General features: G+C 41.5%; 2 protein-coding genes across 11 annotated transcripts in view; one reads left to right on the top strand and one right to left on the bottom strand.

Annotated features, from left to right (window-relative positions):
* The window catches only part of PHF20L1 (PHD finger protein 20 like 1), a 78,458-nt gene extending 75,432 nt beyond the window's left edge, over window positions 1-3,026 (bottom strand). For 8 of the 10 annotated variants that reach the window (XM_059995211.1, XM_059995213.1, XM_059995214.1 and 5 more), the window contains exons 1-2: window positions 2,767-3,026; window positions 509-628 (exon numbers count right to left, since the gene is read on the bottom strand). In XM_059995211.1, the coding sequence (XP_059851194.1) occupies window positions 509-591 (83 nt within the window). In that variant the 5' untranslated portion in view covers window positions 592-628; window positions 2,767-3,026. Of the gene's footprint in view, window positions 1-508; window positions 629-2,766 lie in introns of those variants that run through there. The other 2 variants (XM_059995212.1, XM_059995218.1) reach the window with 2 other exon arrangements.
* A 170-nt stretch (window positions 3,027-3,196) lies between these two features.
* Window positions 3,197-17,211, top strand: part of TMEM71 (transmembrane protein 71) — a 46,929-nt gene continuing 32,914 nt past the window's right edge. Inside the window, exons 1-4 of the mRNA XM_059995210.1 lie at window positions 3,197-3,255; window positions 7,895-8,061; window positions 12,187-12,763; window positions 15,901-16,262. The gene's annotated coding sequence lies outside the window, so the exon portion shown is untranslated. The remainder of the gene's footprint in view (window positions 3,256-7,894; window positions 8,062-12,186; window positions 12,764-15,900; window positions 16,263-17,211) is intronic.

Genomic DNA, 17,211 nt, shown 5'->3' with positions numbered 1-17,211 from the left:
TCTGAATTCACCCCTTATCACAGATGGCTGGTATAGGAGAAGAAATAAGAGAAGGCCTGAAAGGATTACTCATTTAAAACTGGAAACAGTAACAACCTGCCTTTAGGTCAGTGCACTCTGGGGAAGGAGGAGGTAAACTGGGTTTTGGTTTTAGGTGGAACAGTGAATGACAACTCTGCTAACCATCAACATATTCTGCAGTTTGAAAGACCACCTCTGACACAGGCCAAAAAAAGTAGATTTGCATCAAGTTTTTTCTGAAACTTGGGAATCTGGTTATCTGGATTAATCTTCTCCCTCCTACCACCCACAGAGCTCATATTAAGTACAAAAGAGTACTGGTAACTGCAAAATCCGAAGAGTAGGAAAACTAAATAAACAACGTATATGTTTACTCAAAATGTGAACAAGTTAATGTTTCTGCCACTGTCAGAAGAAGAGCAATTAACCAGCCCATGTGAAACTACAGATATCATGCTTTAGGTCAAGGGCTCCATATTTTCCATACCATTTTTGTAAGTAGTCCAGTGCCTCCAAACGAGCACCAATCTCAAAAGTGATTCCAGGACGATTTGGGGGCTTTTTACTCATCTTGAGATCCTGTTCTTCGGAATTCTCTTTTCACTACCTCAAGAGAAAAAAAAAAAAATTAGATTCTGATGCATAAAAGGCACAAGGGATTAAACAGAATTTTTTAAACATTACATGAGAAGTTAAAATAACTGCCAAATTTTTAAGAAATTTGAATGATGATTACCAATATCTCTAGGTAAAGTACTGTACAACTTGCAGGCAATCTTAACAATGAATTAAGAAAAGGGAGATTAAAAAGCTAACTACTTTAAAAGAATGAATAGATGGGGATTAAAACTAACTAATGGCTAAAATGCTTTAAATTTTAACTCAAAAATACCCAAGAAAATTCTTCAGGATAACAGCTGAAAATGTTTTTCTGTCTTTGAAAACTCAGGACAATTGAGTATTCTGGCATATGACTATTGAAATTCTTAAGAGAACAAATTAACCAAGTTTTTCAACAGATATTTATTGAGTGCCTTGTAACATAAAACACTTGATAACACACTAAAGAACACAATGATGGAAGAAACAGCAGACACACTCTTCCAGTGCAGATTTAGTATTCCCCTTGTGATTAGGATTTTTCATTACCTATAATCTCCCACCTTGGTAGCACATGATTCAATAATTTTAACATATAAACTTGCAGAGGAAATTTCTTTCTTTTTCTTCACATTCAACAAGCAACAATGATACAGACATTTCTTAACTCTGAGAATTTATTTCTACTATATTTCAACATAGACAGTACCCACACTGACAATAAAAATGGTTGTATGTTCAAACAAAAAACTACAAAGGAATACCTATTCCTCTCTAGACCACGAACATGTGGAATATTCACAATCCTCTTGGCCAGTGGCGAGCTAGCACACTTGAGGTAGCCTCTTTTTCACTAACTAGCACCAGAGGAATATGAATACATTTTGCAACAGCCCAATCAAAATGCAATATTTAATCAGGAATGGAAACCTACTGGGGGAGAGGAGAAATCTCTAAAACCGTTCTGAAATTTAGAATTACTAATATGACTATGCTCCCTCCCAAGTTAAAAAAGAAAACACACAACTGTCTCATGTTTTTTCAATGGTTTTGTCACAATTCTAAAGGGACAAAACAGCAAGCATAAAAACCAACTGCCCTTTCCTCTTAGAAAGAATCTGCTAAGGGAAAATACATGCCACATATGCCAAAGACAGCAATACATGTCATAAAAATACGTAAAATCAAACTTAACTACTCATGGGGGTGGGCGGGGGGGGATATCCTCTTGCCTGCCAGGGCAGCAGCAAAGATTAATGCATTAAAGTTAACAGTAGGCTCAGCCAGAGGGCGTTTGGTGCAAAAGAAACAGTAGTATGAATATTTTTAATAGCGGTCTGGTCAGTGTGCAACACCCAAGGCAGTTACTTGTAGAAACGTAATCCACCTTTTCTGCTGCTCTTCACAGGGAGAACTTAGTAAGGGGTAATTGAGAAGCTACACTAACATTTTCTAGGATCAAACTTAGAACCCACAAGAAGTGACAAAGTTAATACATATAATTCCCCCCCAGTGACACTGCGGGATGAGGTGCCAGAAAAGGAAAGATTTCCTTCTTCTTGGGCGGAGAGGGGCAGATGGGGAGGGATCTGAATTAAGGAAAAGTAAGACAAATAAACAGTCTATTGGGGGAGGGGGGTAAAACCTGAAGCAGAAAGAGAAAGGGGGACGGAGAGAACGGAGAGGAATAAAAATCGGGAAGGAAAACGAACAAGAAAGCAAAAATATATAAGGGTGGTGAAACCTGAGGACCTGACAAACGGGAAGGAAGAGTAAATCAACTAGAAGATACAACCCTGGGAAAATGAAGCAATGGTCAGAGAATGGCCGCGGGGCCAAAAAAACGGTGGGGGGGAGGTGATGCGGGGCGGGAGGGGGCTGACCAGAGACAAACAGGAAAGGCTCAGACCGGGCGGCCAGGGTGCAGGAGACGCCTCCAGGTTTGACAGCCGTCCGGCCCTCGGCAGGGGGGGAAGGAAGGGAGGGGTAGAGGGAGCGGCGGCGCCCAGACAATAGGGGCGGCAAGTTACGGAGAGGGACGCGGGAGGGGAGCGGGCCAGAGACAGACACCAGCGCTGGGGTGTCCCGGGCGGCCAGGCGGGGGCCAGGCGGCCTCCAGGCCCTGCAGGCGCCGCCGCCTCTTACCGACTCGGCCTCCTCTTTGCACAGTTGCCGGGCTATCCGGGGCCGAGCCGGGGCGCGAACAGGACGGCCAGCCCGGGACTCCGCCTCCGCCTCCTCCCAGGCAGCGGTCGGGGACGGAGCAGGAGCGGAGCGGAGAGAGCTGGGGCCGCAGCGCGGGGTCGGGCTCGAGGTCGCGCGGGAGGGAGCAGGTCCGAGCCCTCAAGCCCGCTCAGTGTCCGCTGCCATCGCCTCCTCCGCCGCCGGCCAGCCCTGACGCGACGCCGGCCCAGACGACGTCAGCCGCCCGCGACGAACCGGAAGCTGGTCTGGTCGCGTCACGTGACGCAAGAGGGTTTGGCCCGGGCCGTGCGGCCGATTGGAGGGCCGCCCTGGGAGGCGGGGCTTTGCGGCAGTTGGCTGACAGCTGGCGGGAGGGGCCCTGGTTACCGAAGGAAGGAACGCGGGCCCCGGGACCCCATTGGCAGTTGTGAAGTGTTTGACCTTTGAGAGGTGAGGACGAAACCCATTGAATGTCACTGTTCTTGATTTGTTGGGAACCAGGTTCTCAAAATTCCTCAATCCCAGCACCCTGGGCAAACTTTTGTAAAGGCACACTACACGCTTTCTTAGATATCCACCCCATTCCACATTAAGAATAGAGCAAAGGGTTACTGTTATAAACTAAATAAACGTCTATTGAATGAATGCCTAGTGGCAGGAACTGTGCTGTAAGTACACCACATGACAACCACAATCGCACAATCGTATTCCTTTATGGTCTAGGAGATCCTTACCACACAAAAGGCAAATATTACTAAGACATTCTGTGTGTGTTGCATATGTGTGTGTGTGTGTGTGTGTGTGTGTGTGTGTGTGCAGCTCAAGAACCTATGGCTAAATCGACATGACTTTCCTAAGAATACACAACTAATGACAGCAGAACTACTTTTCTTGAATACTTACCATATCCCAAACTCTGTACTACGCACAGAAGAAAGTGTCCCAACTTTGGGGAAACCAACAAGTAAACACATTCAAAGCAATGTTGAGATAAACATCTTTTTTCTCTTTCCAGTGTGCTACTCTGATTCTCAAGCTTTCTAAATGCAACACTGCATGCAAATAATACATTTATCATGCTTTACAGAGTGCAGATAAAATAGCAAAGTATCACTCTTTAAGCTTCAATTATACTGAGATTGAGTAATTTAAACAACCACATCCATATCCTCATATTCAACAGACGTTCCATCAGCACTTACTATGTTACTAATAACTACTGAATTACACTGAGAATGGCAATATACGGAAAAGATATAAATAAGACAGTCTCTAGTGGACATTTGTCTTCTTGGTTTTCAGCTGACCAGCATCCGAAATCCCTTTCAATGTTTGGGAAATTTCCCATCATGGTTGTCATTAGCAGAGTATACCATATATTTATAGATTCCACATGACAGGATTATACTTTGCACCCTCCTTAGAATTATATGTGACCATTTGATTTGCTTTGGCTAATAAAAGGAAATTGGAAGTGAGTTTTGTCACAGCCAGTTGGTAATTTAAAAAATCCAGTTCACCAAGTTTTTTGTCTCTGGCACAGCAAAATGCAATTTTTGAGATGGTGGCTGCTCTAACAACCCGTATTCTAAAGAGATTATGATGATGCTAATCCACAAGTGATATGTGGTATAAGGAAAAAAATAAATATTCGTTGGTTTAAGCTATTGAAATGTTGAGGTTGTTTGTTAACAGCATAACCTAATGCAAACTGACATATACACCCACCTTATGAGCCTTAGGGCAAAGTCAGCCTCACACTAAATAAGATGAAAGTATAAGAAACTCATGTTCCCTGTTTCCCTTGCAGCTAAAGTTCTATTCCTGGCTATACCAATTAGACTCTCTCACTGAGAACTATATATCAGAAGCTGCTGGTGATGTTCAAAATAAGGAAAATTTTCTCCAGCAGCAGTGGGAATACCAGTTATCAAATTTCTAACCTTCAGCCCAGAGCTAACTAACTGAACCCTGGCAAAATCCCTGCTGACCCACAAACCAATAGGTGAGAAAAAAATAAATATTTGTTGTTTTACATCACTGAAAATTTGAGGTTGTTTGCGATTTAATTAAAATACATAATGTAAAGGCTAGCACAGATTCTATCCAATTTCCACAGTTTGCTGACAATCTATCCTGAACAGATGATTCTTCCATTTTAATTGGGACTTAACAAGAGATCCCTCCAATAATGTAACTTGAAAGAAAATAAATGGAAATTGGGTCTAATGTATCAATAAATGATTCTTGGCTTGAATGGATTGTATAGGTGAGTGTCCTCAATGCAGTCAATACCGTCCTTTAGAAGGCACCTTGGGAATGGGCGGAGGAGGCATATTTTTAGTTGTCACATGGTTGGAGGAAGGCATTGCTGCAACTTAATGGGGAGGGACCAGGGCTACTAGACATCCTGAAATGCACAATGCAGCCCCATACCTTGAAGAATTGCCGCAGGTCGTACATGACTTTTGAATGGCCCTCGGAACTTTCACGTAGGTTAAAAAAAGAACTGTTGATCATTTTTGGAGCCTAGAACTCAGTTTTACGCATAAGCACAAAGTATTTTTGCAAGGTTTTAATATGCACTCAGTTTCGAGGAATGAGGCCACTATATAACATGAGGGAAGGCTGTCCTCTTTGTATGAATATTACCAAGATTTTATTGCATTTTTAAAAATCATGCCACCAATGGCAAAGCTACTCATAGTATTTGAGGCACTGATAGAACACACCTATATCACTCTGCATTTTATGTTACATTCAGGATAAATCTAAATTTCCATATTAGCACTTGACTGCTTCATTGTGGCTCTTCGTGAGTCATGGCTGACCACTTACGTACTGAGATAGATATTATTTTTATTGTGAATTACTTTCATAAATGTATTCTTACATTATTGTTATGGCATTGTATTGATTTTTTTAAATATGTGGAGCTTGATTATTTCATTTATGGATTTAATTTCAGAAGAGTGCAGAAGATGTGACATAGTATTAACTCTAAAAAGGGGACATTACGTCTGATAAGACTGATAGAAAACTCATATAGGCTATCATCGCTGCTTTTGACCCTACAAAGTCAACGGTCAGAACCAGGGAAGAGATACAACATACTGTATAGAAAAGTCTGGAGATGACTCCCCAGCCATACAGTGAAGCTATGCATCACTGTGTCCCCTCTTCTCTAGTACCCAACACACCCCTTGTCCAGATGGTAAATGTTAGCCATCAGACACTTCATCTCCAAATTTAGAAAGAAAGAACTTACAGCTGTGTTTGAGTGGAACCAAACAAGCAGTGGGCAAATTATCTTGAAACAAGGGTCCTTAGGCAGAAATCACTGAACTAAATTTCTCCAACATTAAAAATATGAATATGGAACCATAATACCCCCTGGAATATTTAACAACTGTATATACCTATTTTAAGGGGAGAAGTCGTTACTAAATACCAGATATTCCTTCATTACATGCAAAACACAGAAATCTATTTTGTGTGTTTGCTTTAATATGTATAATCAGTGAAGAAAATCAAAGCAATTTAAAGATTCTTTTAAATAGACTAGTTTGGTAGAAGCCTAAGCTGCTGCAGCAGACACCCTCGGCATATCTACCTGTTCCATTTTAAAATCTTTGAAAATGGCACTAATAGCACATCCTTCACCTGCCAAAGACCTTAGTTGTCTCGTCTCTCTAGCACCATATCCTTTTACCAACTGACCAGAAGTGGTAGTTGTTCCAGAATTAATCTCTGGCATTTGGGCTCCTAGACCAGGTATGAACATGACAAACAGATATCATCTCTCTCATATGTTCACACACAGCATTCTGCTCACATTCCTAAAGTATTATATTTCCCATTGAATATGAAATCAACTCTTAATCCCTCAATGGATTTTCCCGTTTGTGATACTGGAACAAAGGATGGGCTCTTCACTTTCAGCTACTAGGTTGATACTTCGAAACTCCTCTGATTCTGGTCATTGTTGTTTACTGTTATCACTTCCATGAACTCTCTCAGTGTTTCTCAACATTGGTCCATCAATCATCTGCATTAGATGCACCCAGGCTGTTTGTTAAAATGCAAGTTCATGGGCCCTAACCTGTATCTTGGTCTTAGAGACCGGAAACCTGTATTTTAAAAGCCATCCTAAATCATTCCTATGTACACGGAAGTTTCAGACCTGCAGTGTGTTAGGAGTCTTGTGGTTGCATGGGACTGAAATTCAAGGCAAACAGGCTTAAGCATAAATGGAATTTATGTTTGTGGAATTAAAAACGGATGCGGTATGTTTTGCCTTCTGATTCAGGGATCAAATGATAACATCTTTCACTCTGCTTCCTGTGGGTTGGCTTGATTCTTGGGATCCACATCCAGGCCCCCAACAACTTCAGACCCATCACTGCAACATCCTAATGAACATAAAAACAAGTCCTAGAAGTCATTGTCTCATTGGCCTAGATTGTCAGGTGCCCAATTCTGAACCAAGCATGGTGGCTGTGGGAATGACTTATACTGATTTTTCTTGAACCTGGGTCCAATCCCCAATCAGGCAGGTGGAAGTGGAGACTGGCCCCAACCTCAGGGACTGAGAGATGGGAATAAGTGGGTCTTTTAAAGAAAATTGAGGTGCTGTTACTTGAAAGAAAATGGGAGCCAGACAACAAAAACAACTAATATTCATTGCAACTGGCTTATACTGACTGTAACTCCAAATGACAATTTATAGCCATTCAACAAAATTGAGTTTACTCTTCTTGGTTTGTAAAGATAGAAAACCAAGCCAAATGAGAGGCAAATCTAGTAAGAGTTTGACCTAACATTCATATTCCTAATTACTTAGGTATTTGCTTTCACAGGCAAATCTCTGCAATGTAGAACACTCTGCTGGGGATTGTTAAAACTGGGGGAAGAGAAGGTAGGCAACAGAACATAGCAAGCATACAAATTGACAGTTAACCAAATAGTGAACACTTTTAACCTCTTGGTGACCATTATTTTCCTTGTGAATGGAGCTAGCCACAATTCAGTGGCATTCTCAAACATGGCAGACCGCATGCCTGCGTGCACTCATTCTTTTATCTTTCAGGTACTTGCTTAATCACTCAACAAATGTTGAGTGATTTCTGCTTAATACTAGAAACTGGGTGATGCAGAGTGAGAGAACAGGAAGAAAAACAAAATGAGGCATCCAAAGCTAAGGGAACTTGCCGTGATGGAGAGGTGGATACAGAAACAACAAAGTACAGTATGAAGGTAAATATGAATCATTTTGAAATAGAGATACTGTAGGACTGTGCTCATTCTGACTCAGAAAATCAAGGAAGACTGCATAGAGGAAGTGACATTTGAAATACACTTTGAAGGATGAGTAAGCTTCAAATAAGATTCTATACAGACTCCAAAATTATTATTGCCCTATGGTTCTTTACAGTTTTTTTAATTGACGTATAGTTGATGTACAATATTAACTAAGTTACAGGGGTACAATATAGTGATTCACAATTTTTAAAGGTTATACTCCATTTATAGTAAGCATAAAATATTGGCTATATTCCCCATGTTGCACATTATAGTCTTGTAGCTTATTTTACACCTGTTTATAACTCTTAATCCTTACCCTTATATTGCTCCTCCCCTTTGTCTCTCCCCACTGGTAACCACTGGTTTGTTCTCTACACCTCTGAGTCTGCTTCTTTTTTGTTATATTCACTAGTTCTTGTATTTTTTGGATTCCACATATAAGTGATATCATACAGTATTTGTCTATCTCTGTCTGACTTATTTCACTTAGCGTAATGCCAAGTCCATCCACGTTGCTGCAAATGGCAACATTTCATTCTTTTTTATGGCTGAGTGGTAGTCCATTATATTCCATTCCGTATGTACCGCATCTTCTTTATCCACTCATCTGTTGATGCATACTTTTTATAGTTTTGATTGAAGCTCTGACAAATAAAAAACAGCATTCTACTTCCAATTCTTTCCCACAGCGTTTATTGAGCATCTGCAATGTGCCAAGTTCAGTGCTAGGCCCAAGGAGCATAAGGAGGAAAAATCTTATTTCCTGATCATAAGGCACTTAACAGTGTAGTCAAGCAGACCAACACACTAATAGGTCATCCTTATACAGTGTAAGCATGCAGGAATATGCAGGGTTAGGATATGCGCTCTAACTGGTCACTTGCAATTTAACTAAGTGTCTGTCCTTTTGGTCAGGACCAGAAAACAATACCAACATCTCCAAGGTAACTGCCAGACACTCGAGATGAAAGAGAGTTCTCCCCATGGGGGAGGGGAGAGGGCTGGACTGGGGCAGAGAACTTGTTAGCACATGCATTGCCACAGTTCTGCCTTAGTAAAAAAATACTGAGGCAATCCAACTTCGTGGTCAGGTATTAGATTACTTCCTCATTTGTAGTTTGCAAAACATTCAACAGAGCCAGTTTCCCCAAGACAAGGGTAAACATACTTTGATTTTCTTTATTTTCTTTCCTTTTTATTTATTTATTTTCAGAACTATGGGTATCATGCAGATTATAGGAGGCTATAAATTTGAAGGAAATCAAATCCATTACCTTATTTCTTGCTGTTGTTTTTTAATGGCAACTTAAAATAGAAAGCGTATGAGAGCCAGGGATTTGGAAAAAGACCAGGAATTGGATGTTAGACCTGACACCATCACCAGAGTGGTTGAGGTCTAGACACTTCTCTGATTTTCCATTCCTCACACGTAAGTGAGAATCTTAAATCTACTTCACAGGGCTGTAATGAGGATTAAATTAGAAAGAACCAGCTGTATGTGTTTTGCAAATGATAATTGCTGTACAAATGCCAGGTGTTTCCAAATGTCCCTCTTTCACCTTTCCCAGGGACCCTTATACCTAGTTGCTGTAATCTCTGAGGGTACTCCCAGTTTCACTCGCTGTGATTCCATGAAAACACACATTTTTCTGAAGACTTACTTTGCTTCAAGTCCTGTGTTTGCTGCTGGGGCTTACAGAGATGAGTAAGACGCTGTTCTTGCTGCCAAGAATGCAAGCTTTTATTAAGACTTTATTACTGGGTTTTCACTAATCAGTCTCTCTCGATCCTCCTCCTCTAAAAACTGCCCCCCGCCCCCCAGTTTCTCAGTCTATCTCTTGTCTCTCTCCATCTCTCTCTCTCTCTTTAAAAAAGGCATTACCACTGTAATTAGAATATGAACTCTGAGCACACAGTAAGGACATACCTAGAGCATTTTTAAGAGACTACTTGCAAGAATTATTGTACAAATCCTAAAAAGACACAGTAACAACAAAGGAAGTTTGAGAACATTAGTTAAAGACAAATATATGATGTCGCTTATATGTAGAACCAAAAAAAGGGTACAAGTGAATTTATCTACAAAACAGAAATAGAGTCACAGATGCAGAAAACAAACTTATGGTTACCGGGGGGGGGGGGGGAAGGGGGGGAGGGATAAATTGGGAGATTGGGATTGACATATACACACTACTATATATAAAAAATAAATAACTAATAAGGACCTACTATATAGCACAGGGAGCCCTACTCAATACTCTGTAATGACCTATATGGAGAATGAATCTAAAAAAAGAGTTGCTATATGTATATGTATAACTGATGCACTTTGCTGTATAGCTGAAACTAACACAACATCATAAACCAAATATACTTCAATAAAAACTTTTTAAAAAATGAACGAATGTAAAGGCAAATAATAACAGTATTGTGATGAATCTGTGTTGAATTGTAAGCTCTGAAAATCAGAAGAAATCATTAGAGATTTCATTCTTCTATCACCATCTGAACATGTGATACTCTAGTATTATTACAAGGGAATTAAAGTGAACCAGTTTAATTAAATCCAGATCTATCCTGGCTGGCCATTTTTCTGATTTCTTTGTCTTTTCTTAGTGTATCACCCACAACTGAATTATCATGCTCTCCAAATTTATATGTAAATCCCCATCCCTACCCACATAGTACCTACAGGCAAAATAACCCCCTATTGGCATTCTGGTCTTACAATCTGATCACAATTCATATTGATGACAGCATCTATTACTCACAAAACCAAACAATTTGAAAGTTCTTCCAAGACAGTGTCCATAAATTATGCATACAACACATGACAAATACCCAAGAAACGGGTAATCTGACAAGTTCAAGGTGACAGCAATTAAAAAGAGAGATGCATATGTCTCAAAAGAATTATAGGTAAGGATATTGGCACAGGGAGTTGACAGGAATCAAGTAAATAAGAAACAGTTGACTACGTTTTTGATAGACTGTCCAGCCAAAGAGGTACTAGCTTGGTATCAAAGAGATGATGACAATTTAAAGCTTCAAAGGACCTCTTCCACCTTCCAACTTCCAGGAACGAAAGTAGGCTGAGAAAGTTGCTCAGCTGCCGAGGAAAGCATATTCTCTTATCTCCAGAGGTAGCCAAGGAGAGTAAGGAAAAGGAGTGAATTTTACTTTCCAGAGGGTGAAGCAGGAGCCACAAAACAGTTGCCTGGGTTGCCCCACCCGGGGAGCAGAATCAGGGCCTTATCAGGAGCATTTTCCATCCACAGTGTGTAGGACTCTTGCAATGTCTGACCATTCAGTTACAGAATTTCCATGCAACAGCCACTGCTGTGTGTCTGCCATTATGCCCCTTTCTAAACAGGAAAGTTTGGGTCAAATTATTCTGTCCCTCTTCCAGTATTGAATGTTGGGTGTAGGGGGCAAGGTGGTTCAGAAATCTCCATATCAAAAGGAATCAATATAGAAATATTAGAAGACTCTAGATTTGAAATCTGTTGCCATGATTGAATGGCACTGGGGGGTATCCTCTTTGGAAATACATCCTCTCAGCATTTTTGAAAGTGAGAGAGGGAGGTAAATATTTAGGACAGAGATGGAGGACTGCAAATCACATAATTATTTCAAGTTATTCCCTTGCCTCTCTACATACGTCTGCTCCCGTCTCCACTCATTGCCCTGTGACTTGCAGTGCCTCCCCATGGAGGTGTGTACTTACCCCACTGACTTTGAGCTTGGCCACACGATCCGCTTTGACCAATAAAGTATGAGTGGAAATTTCAGATGCCAGCCCTGAAGAGAAGTTTTTAGAGGCTTTACGTACTTCTGCCAGCTCTTTTGTTCCCTCTCTGCGTTGAGAAAGACATGTTCCTCATAGGGGCTGATCCTCCAGCCTGGCTTCTGGAATAAAGTCATGAGGGACAGAGCTATAGCCAACTTGCAGGCAACATAGGGCAAGATGTGTTGGTCAGATTCAAGCAAAGAAGCAGAACCACCAGGAATGATGTAGAATACGTAACTGTTCGAAGTAAGCATTGACTCTTAGATGACTTTATTTTACTTTTTCAGATATAATTATTATTGCTATTTAAGAGAATTGCTCTTAGAAGGGAAAGAATCTTCTTTTGGTGACAACACAAAGTCTGTGAAAATGCAGTGTGATTGAATATATGTTGAAAAAGAAACCCTATTGCCGGTTGTTTACCACTGATCCGGCCGGGCCGTTGGCTAGCAGAAGGATGTGAGTTACCGAAATGAACAGTGTAAACATACGCAACTGATCATCCTCACAATAGGAAGAAAAATCATGCAACTTACTGTTTGCTTATAAAGATGCTACAGGGAATGCGTGGTTGCTGGAGGAGGTCATGGAGAGGACGTGACCAAAGGGTGACCCGTGGGCTGGACCTGGCTAATGGGAGGCTCCTCAACCTCTCCCCTGTCTTGGGAATGTTTGTTCTGCCTGCTGTGCAGGCAGTGGGAGCCATTTTCAAGGATGAAGCCTTGAGAGAGTAAGATGTTGTTGGGACCATCTGGACTGAATACGTGACTGAACCCCCTTAAAACCTCTATATAAACTTTGGAGATTCAGGCAGGTGCGTGCAGAGATCTACTCATCTTGCAGCGCCCAAGACAAGCCTCGCAGGTAAGTTCCCTTGTTTATTTAACCTGCCACATACCAACCTGGAGTTCTCTGCCTCTTTCTTTGGTGTCTCCTTGCCCTCTGTGTATGGGGGCCAGGTTGTGAACCAAGAGTGTTCCAGGCCCTCTGAAATTATGTTAGACATACATATTGTATTTTTTATAGTTTCTCTGTGTTAGGTTTTTGAGGGAGAGGAGAGTCTTAGACAATTTTAGACACTGGCGAGAGAGTTTCAGTCTATTTGGCTGTTCCAGGGGTGCTGAACCTGACATTGTAGGACTGTTGCTCAGGATCAAGGGAAGCGGGGTGAGTAGGGACCACTGGAATCCCTGAAGAACCAGCTGGAACATGACTCTGTCTATCACTGAAACCCACGTTGGCCTCTTCCCATCTCTAAATCTCCAACTTCATGGCCGTGGATGCCCTGCTGTGGAGACACACTCACTTCTGGACCAGGATTTGGGAAGCTGAACAAAGCAGTCCCACAGGGACTGGAGCTTTGGGCCCAGTCCATGCAGTGAGCCAGCAGACCTGTGAAAATTTGTAGGAGTAGCAACGAAGCCTGAGCCACATGAACCTTCCAAGGACCACCATGGCTCCTGATGCATTCTCACTTTCCAACTCTTGCACTAACTGCACTTGTGGCCCATCCTAACCAGGGAATTCCGGGACATATGGTCGGCTTACCCACATTGACACATAAAGCCACCACATGGGACGGTACCTGATTATTGCTACAAGCCACAAAGATTTGGGCTTTGACTTTTACTATAGCATAATTGTGATACAACGGCTGGCCTCTGTCTCCTTCTAGGACTAAGATCATTAGTCTTTCCAGGTGTTGGCCCATGTATATCTTCTTCTGGCCCCCATAAAGTTCTGTGCTATGTGGCAAAGAGCCCAGCCAGACTTAGAAGGTGTCAAATCCTATTCATTCATTATTAAGTGCCTACTGTGCACCAGACATGATGCCAAACATAGAAACCACAATACCAAACTAGAAAATCATGGTTCCTATTTTCCCAAAGCTCACAGTATAGCATGAGAGATAAATATCAATAAAAACCTGGTCCATTTACCACAATTGTGATACATGTTCCAAAGGAAAAGTACAGTCAGCTGTGAGACCTAGAACCTGATCTGGGAGGTCAGAGAGGCTGCTCAGAGAAAGAACTATTTGCACCTAAAAGATGAACGGGAGAGACAGAGGCTGGGGAAGGAGATGGCAAGGGGCAAAGGAAATAGTGTGTTCAAAAAGCTTGAGGTAGAACCAAGCTCGAGAACCTGAAAAAATAGTCACAGTGGTTGAATTCTACAAAGATGGGGTGTGGTGAGGAAATGGAAAGGCTGGAAAATAGGTAGGACTGGACCCCACAGGACCTTGTAGGTATTACAAGAGATTTTGAACTTGATCTGAGAGAGGAGCAAAGGCAAGCCACTGAAGGATTTAATCAGAGAGCAAAATAATCAGATATTTACACAGAGAGATCATTCTGGCTGTGGCTTGGAGAATATATTGGAGAGACGCCGGTGACAGAAAGTTGGTACCAAAGTCCAGACAAGAGAAGGTGGCCTCTGGAGCTCCAGAGCTGACAGTAGAGATGGAGAGAGTGTCTTATTCAGAGGCTACAGAGGGGATAGTGTTGAGTCCTCCTAGTTTCCTGACCCGAGCAGTAGAATGGAAGTTGATGTCATTTAATGGAACACAGAATACCAGAGGCGGGTGAGGCTTAGGTAGGAAGGGAGATCATGAGTACTTGAAGGATTTAAATAAGGATGCAGGTGTGTTTATTTATTGTTTATAGTATTTTTAAATTAATTCATCACACGCACCAAGTTATATTAGCATTGCCCAAAATGCATTCACTAGCATCCTGCCCATCAAAAAACAGTCCATGAACCAGCAGCGTTTTCACCTGGAGCTGGTTAAAAATGCAGTCTCTATTGCTACCTCAGGTATTATGCTGTTCAGTAGATCTCTAGGACTTATTCATCTTTCATAACTGAAACCTTGTATCCTTTGACCAACACTCCCCTGTTTCCCCCTCCTCCCAGCCCCTGGCAACCACCATCCTACTTTCAAGCTCACAGTGGTTGTTGGCTGCATTCTTGGCTTGTGGACTCAGGACCACAGTTCCTCACTGGATTTTGAGACAACTTTCAGATCCTTGCCACGTGTGCTTCTCCAACATGGCAGCTTGCTCCATCCAAGTGTGTAAGCCCAGAAGGTTACAGAGAGCCCAGCAAGACAGATGCTGCCATCTTTTGTGACCTAATCATAGTAGTGGCAACCCATCACCTTTTTGTCTTATTCTGTTTAGGAGAAGCAAATTATTAGCTTCAGCCCACACTCAAGGGGAGGGAATTCCATAAGGATCTTTGAGGGCCATCTTTAAAAACTGCCTACCACAGACTAGATGGGCTCGCCTCCTAACAGCTTCCCTTGCCTGGGGGTGTTCTACAGAGGACCCTCCCTGCCTTTGGCCATAACCTCAGGGGGGAAGGAAACCCCAAGAAAGAAAGAGATTAACTTTTCTGCCAGCCTGACGACTGGTACCTCAGAAGGGAAGTTGATTTACAGAAAACAAATAAGGAATCCATCTTGCACATCTGAGCTAAGGACTCAATTCTCATTATTTTTATCTCATTTAATGCACCAAGCCATTAAATTTATAATTGAGAAAGTTACAACTCAAAGAGATTAAGTCATAAATCTGAGGTCACAGCTACTATGGCAGACAGGGTTTGGATCTCAGTCTGTGTGACTCTCCATTACCCAATGCATCTCAGCGTTGCTGGAATGTCTATTTCTTTTATCACTGACAATAGCAGAGATTTGTAGGAACCCAACAGTAGCATCCAGCTCTTTAGCTCTACAAACATATAAATATAAAATTTTGAATGCCACTCACAGAGATTCTTGGAAAGTCCAACCTTTGGTGGATCAACCTACTGGCACTGTGGACATTTTCAGAAGATCACGCTCTGGTACTTGATAGTATTCTCAGTTTAATAGCATCAGTGCATGATCACCAGTAATGATTTGGACAAAGCACTATGTACTACACTCATACTGAAAATAGCCAGAAGATGATAAGCAAGGTGCTGCTTCTCTGAAAGTTTTCCTTATGTTCTCACAGCTGGGATGACGAGTTAGCTCAGAAGAGCAACCCTCGAGTGACTGTGATGTATCCAGCGGGTCTGATTCACCCCCCACTGCTGGTCCAGAAGACAGCTTTCATCTTCACCATGTTCCTCAGCATGAATGCCACTGACATGAGCCCCACAGGAAGTATGACCTCATTCTGCCTCTCAGCAGAACGGTTACTCAGGCTGTTTTTTAAAAGAAAACAAGAGCAGTTGTAGGCTGCCTTTCCCAAGAACTACGAGCTCTTCTATTCTAGGAAACAGCCAAAAGAACAAGAGGCTGCCGAAGGCAAAATTTCTCTGCAACGGCCTGCACAGGGCAATGTGTGCAGCCATCTTTTAGAAGGAGGACAAGGTGGGATTTTCCTTTCTTAACAGACTTCTGCACCTGTTGATACGCTGACGCTATTTTCAGCCGAAGAACTGCTAAGTCCTGGATTTCTCCTCTCTCAACCACAGGAAACTTCATATTTCAGTAATTTTTTTTGTTATTTATCAATAGGAAGAAGGGACTGGGAACTTTCTTTGGAAGGAATACGTATGGGCAGATTATTTTTCAGTACAGATGAGTTGTTTTGATGGAACTGGTAGATGCGATCTGTTTCTTGAAAAGTCTTAGAGCTGCAACTGAAGTCTTTTTCAGTGTTACTAATACTTGATTAACTATTAGTTAACTGCAGCCTGTTATAACTATTTGTAAGATGTAGCAGTAAGACCTTGCTTTCTGCTATGCAATTTGTTGGCTTAAAATTAAACTTGATGATTGGGAGTATCTAACATAGGGTAATTTGGGCTGGATAAAAAGTGAAAGGACAAGTGACATACTATTATGTTATAGAGCAAAAAATATTATTTTATATTCCAAGCCATTAAAATCTATGAATGTCTGCTTTGACTTAGAGATCTTCCAAGGAATGCCAGAAAGTTCTCCTGATTTCTCTTAAGGTCTCTGTAAGGTAGGATCTATATTGTCTAACAGGTTTTGTGTATAGTTTATTGAAAGAATCAATTTGAACTTATAGAATTATTTGGGTTTGTTTTAATGTGTGACAGCTACGAAAACAACCTATTACTAGTTATCACATTTGAAAAGCATGGATAGAGGTGATGAATCAGAAAAGAATTTAGTCTTACCTTACTATGCTACTAGGATAGTGATATACACAAAGTTTAATAGTCATTGGAAAGTAGATCTATGTCATGAGTGGTAAGTGATCAAAGTTTACCTAATCTACACACTTGGATATGTGTTTAATTTGTAGCTGAGAAAGTAAATTATATGTTCAGGAGCACTGAGTTTTGAA

The sequence above is a fragment of the Delphinus delphis genome, chromosome 17, assembly GCF_949987515.2.
Source record: "Delphinus delphis chromosome 17, mDelDel1.2, whole genome shotgun sequence".
Lineage (NCBI taxonomy): Eukaryota > Metazoa > Chordata > Mammalia > Artiodactyla > Delphinidae > Delphinus > Delphinus delphis.
Note: the sequence above shows the minus strand (reverse complement) of the source record. Positions and strands in the feature narration are given on the sequence as shown.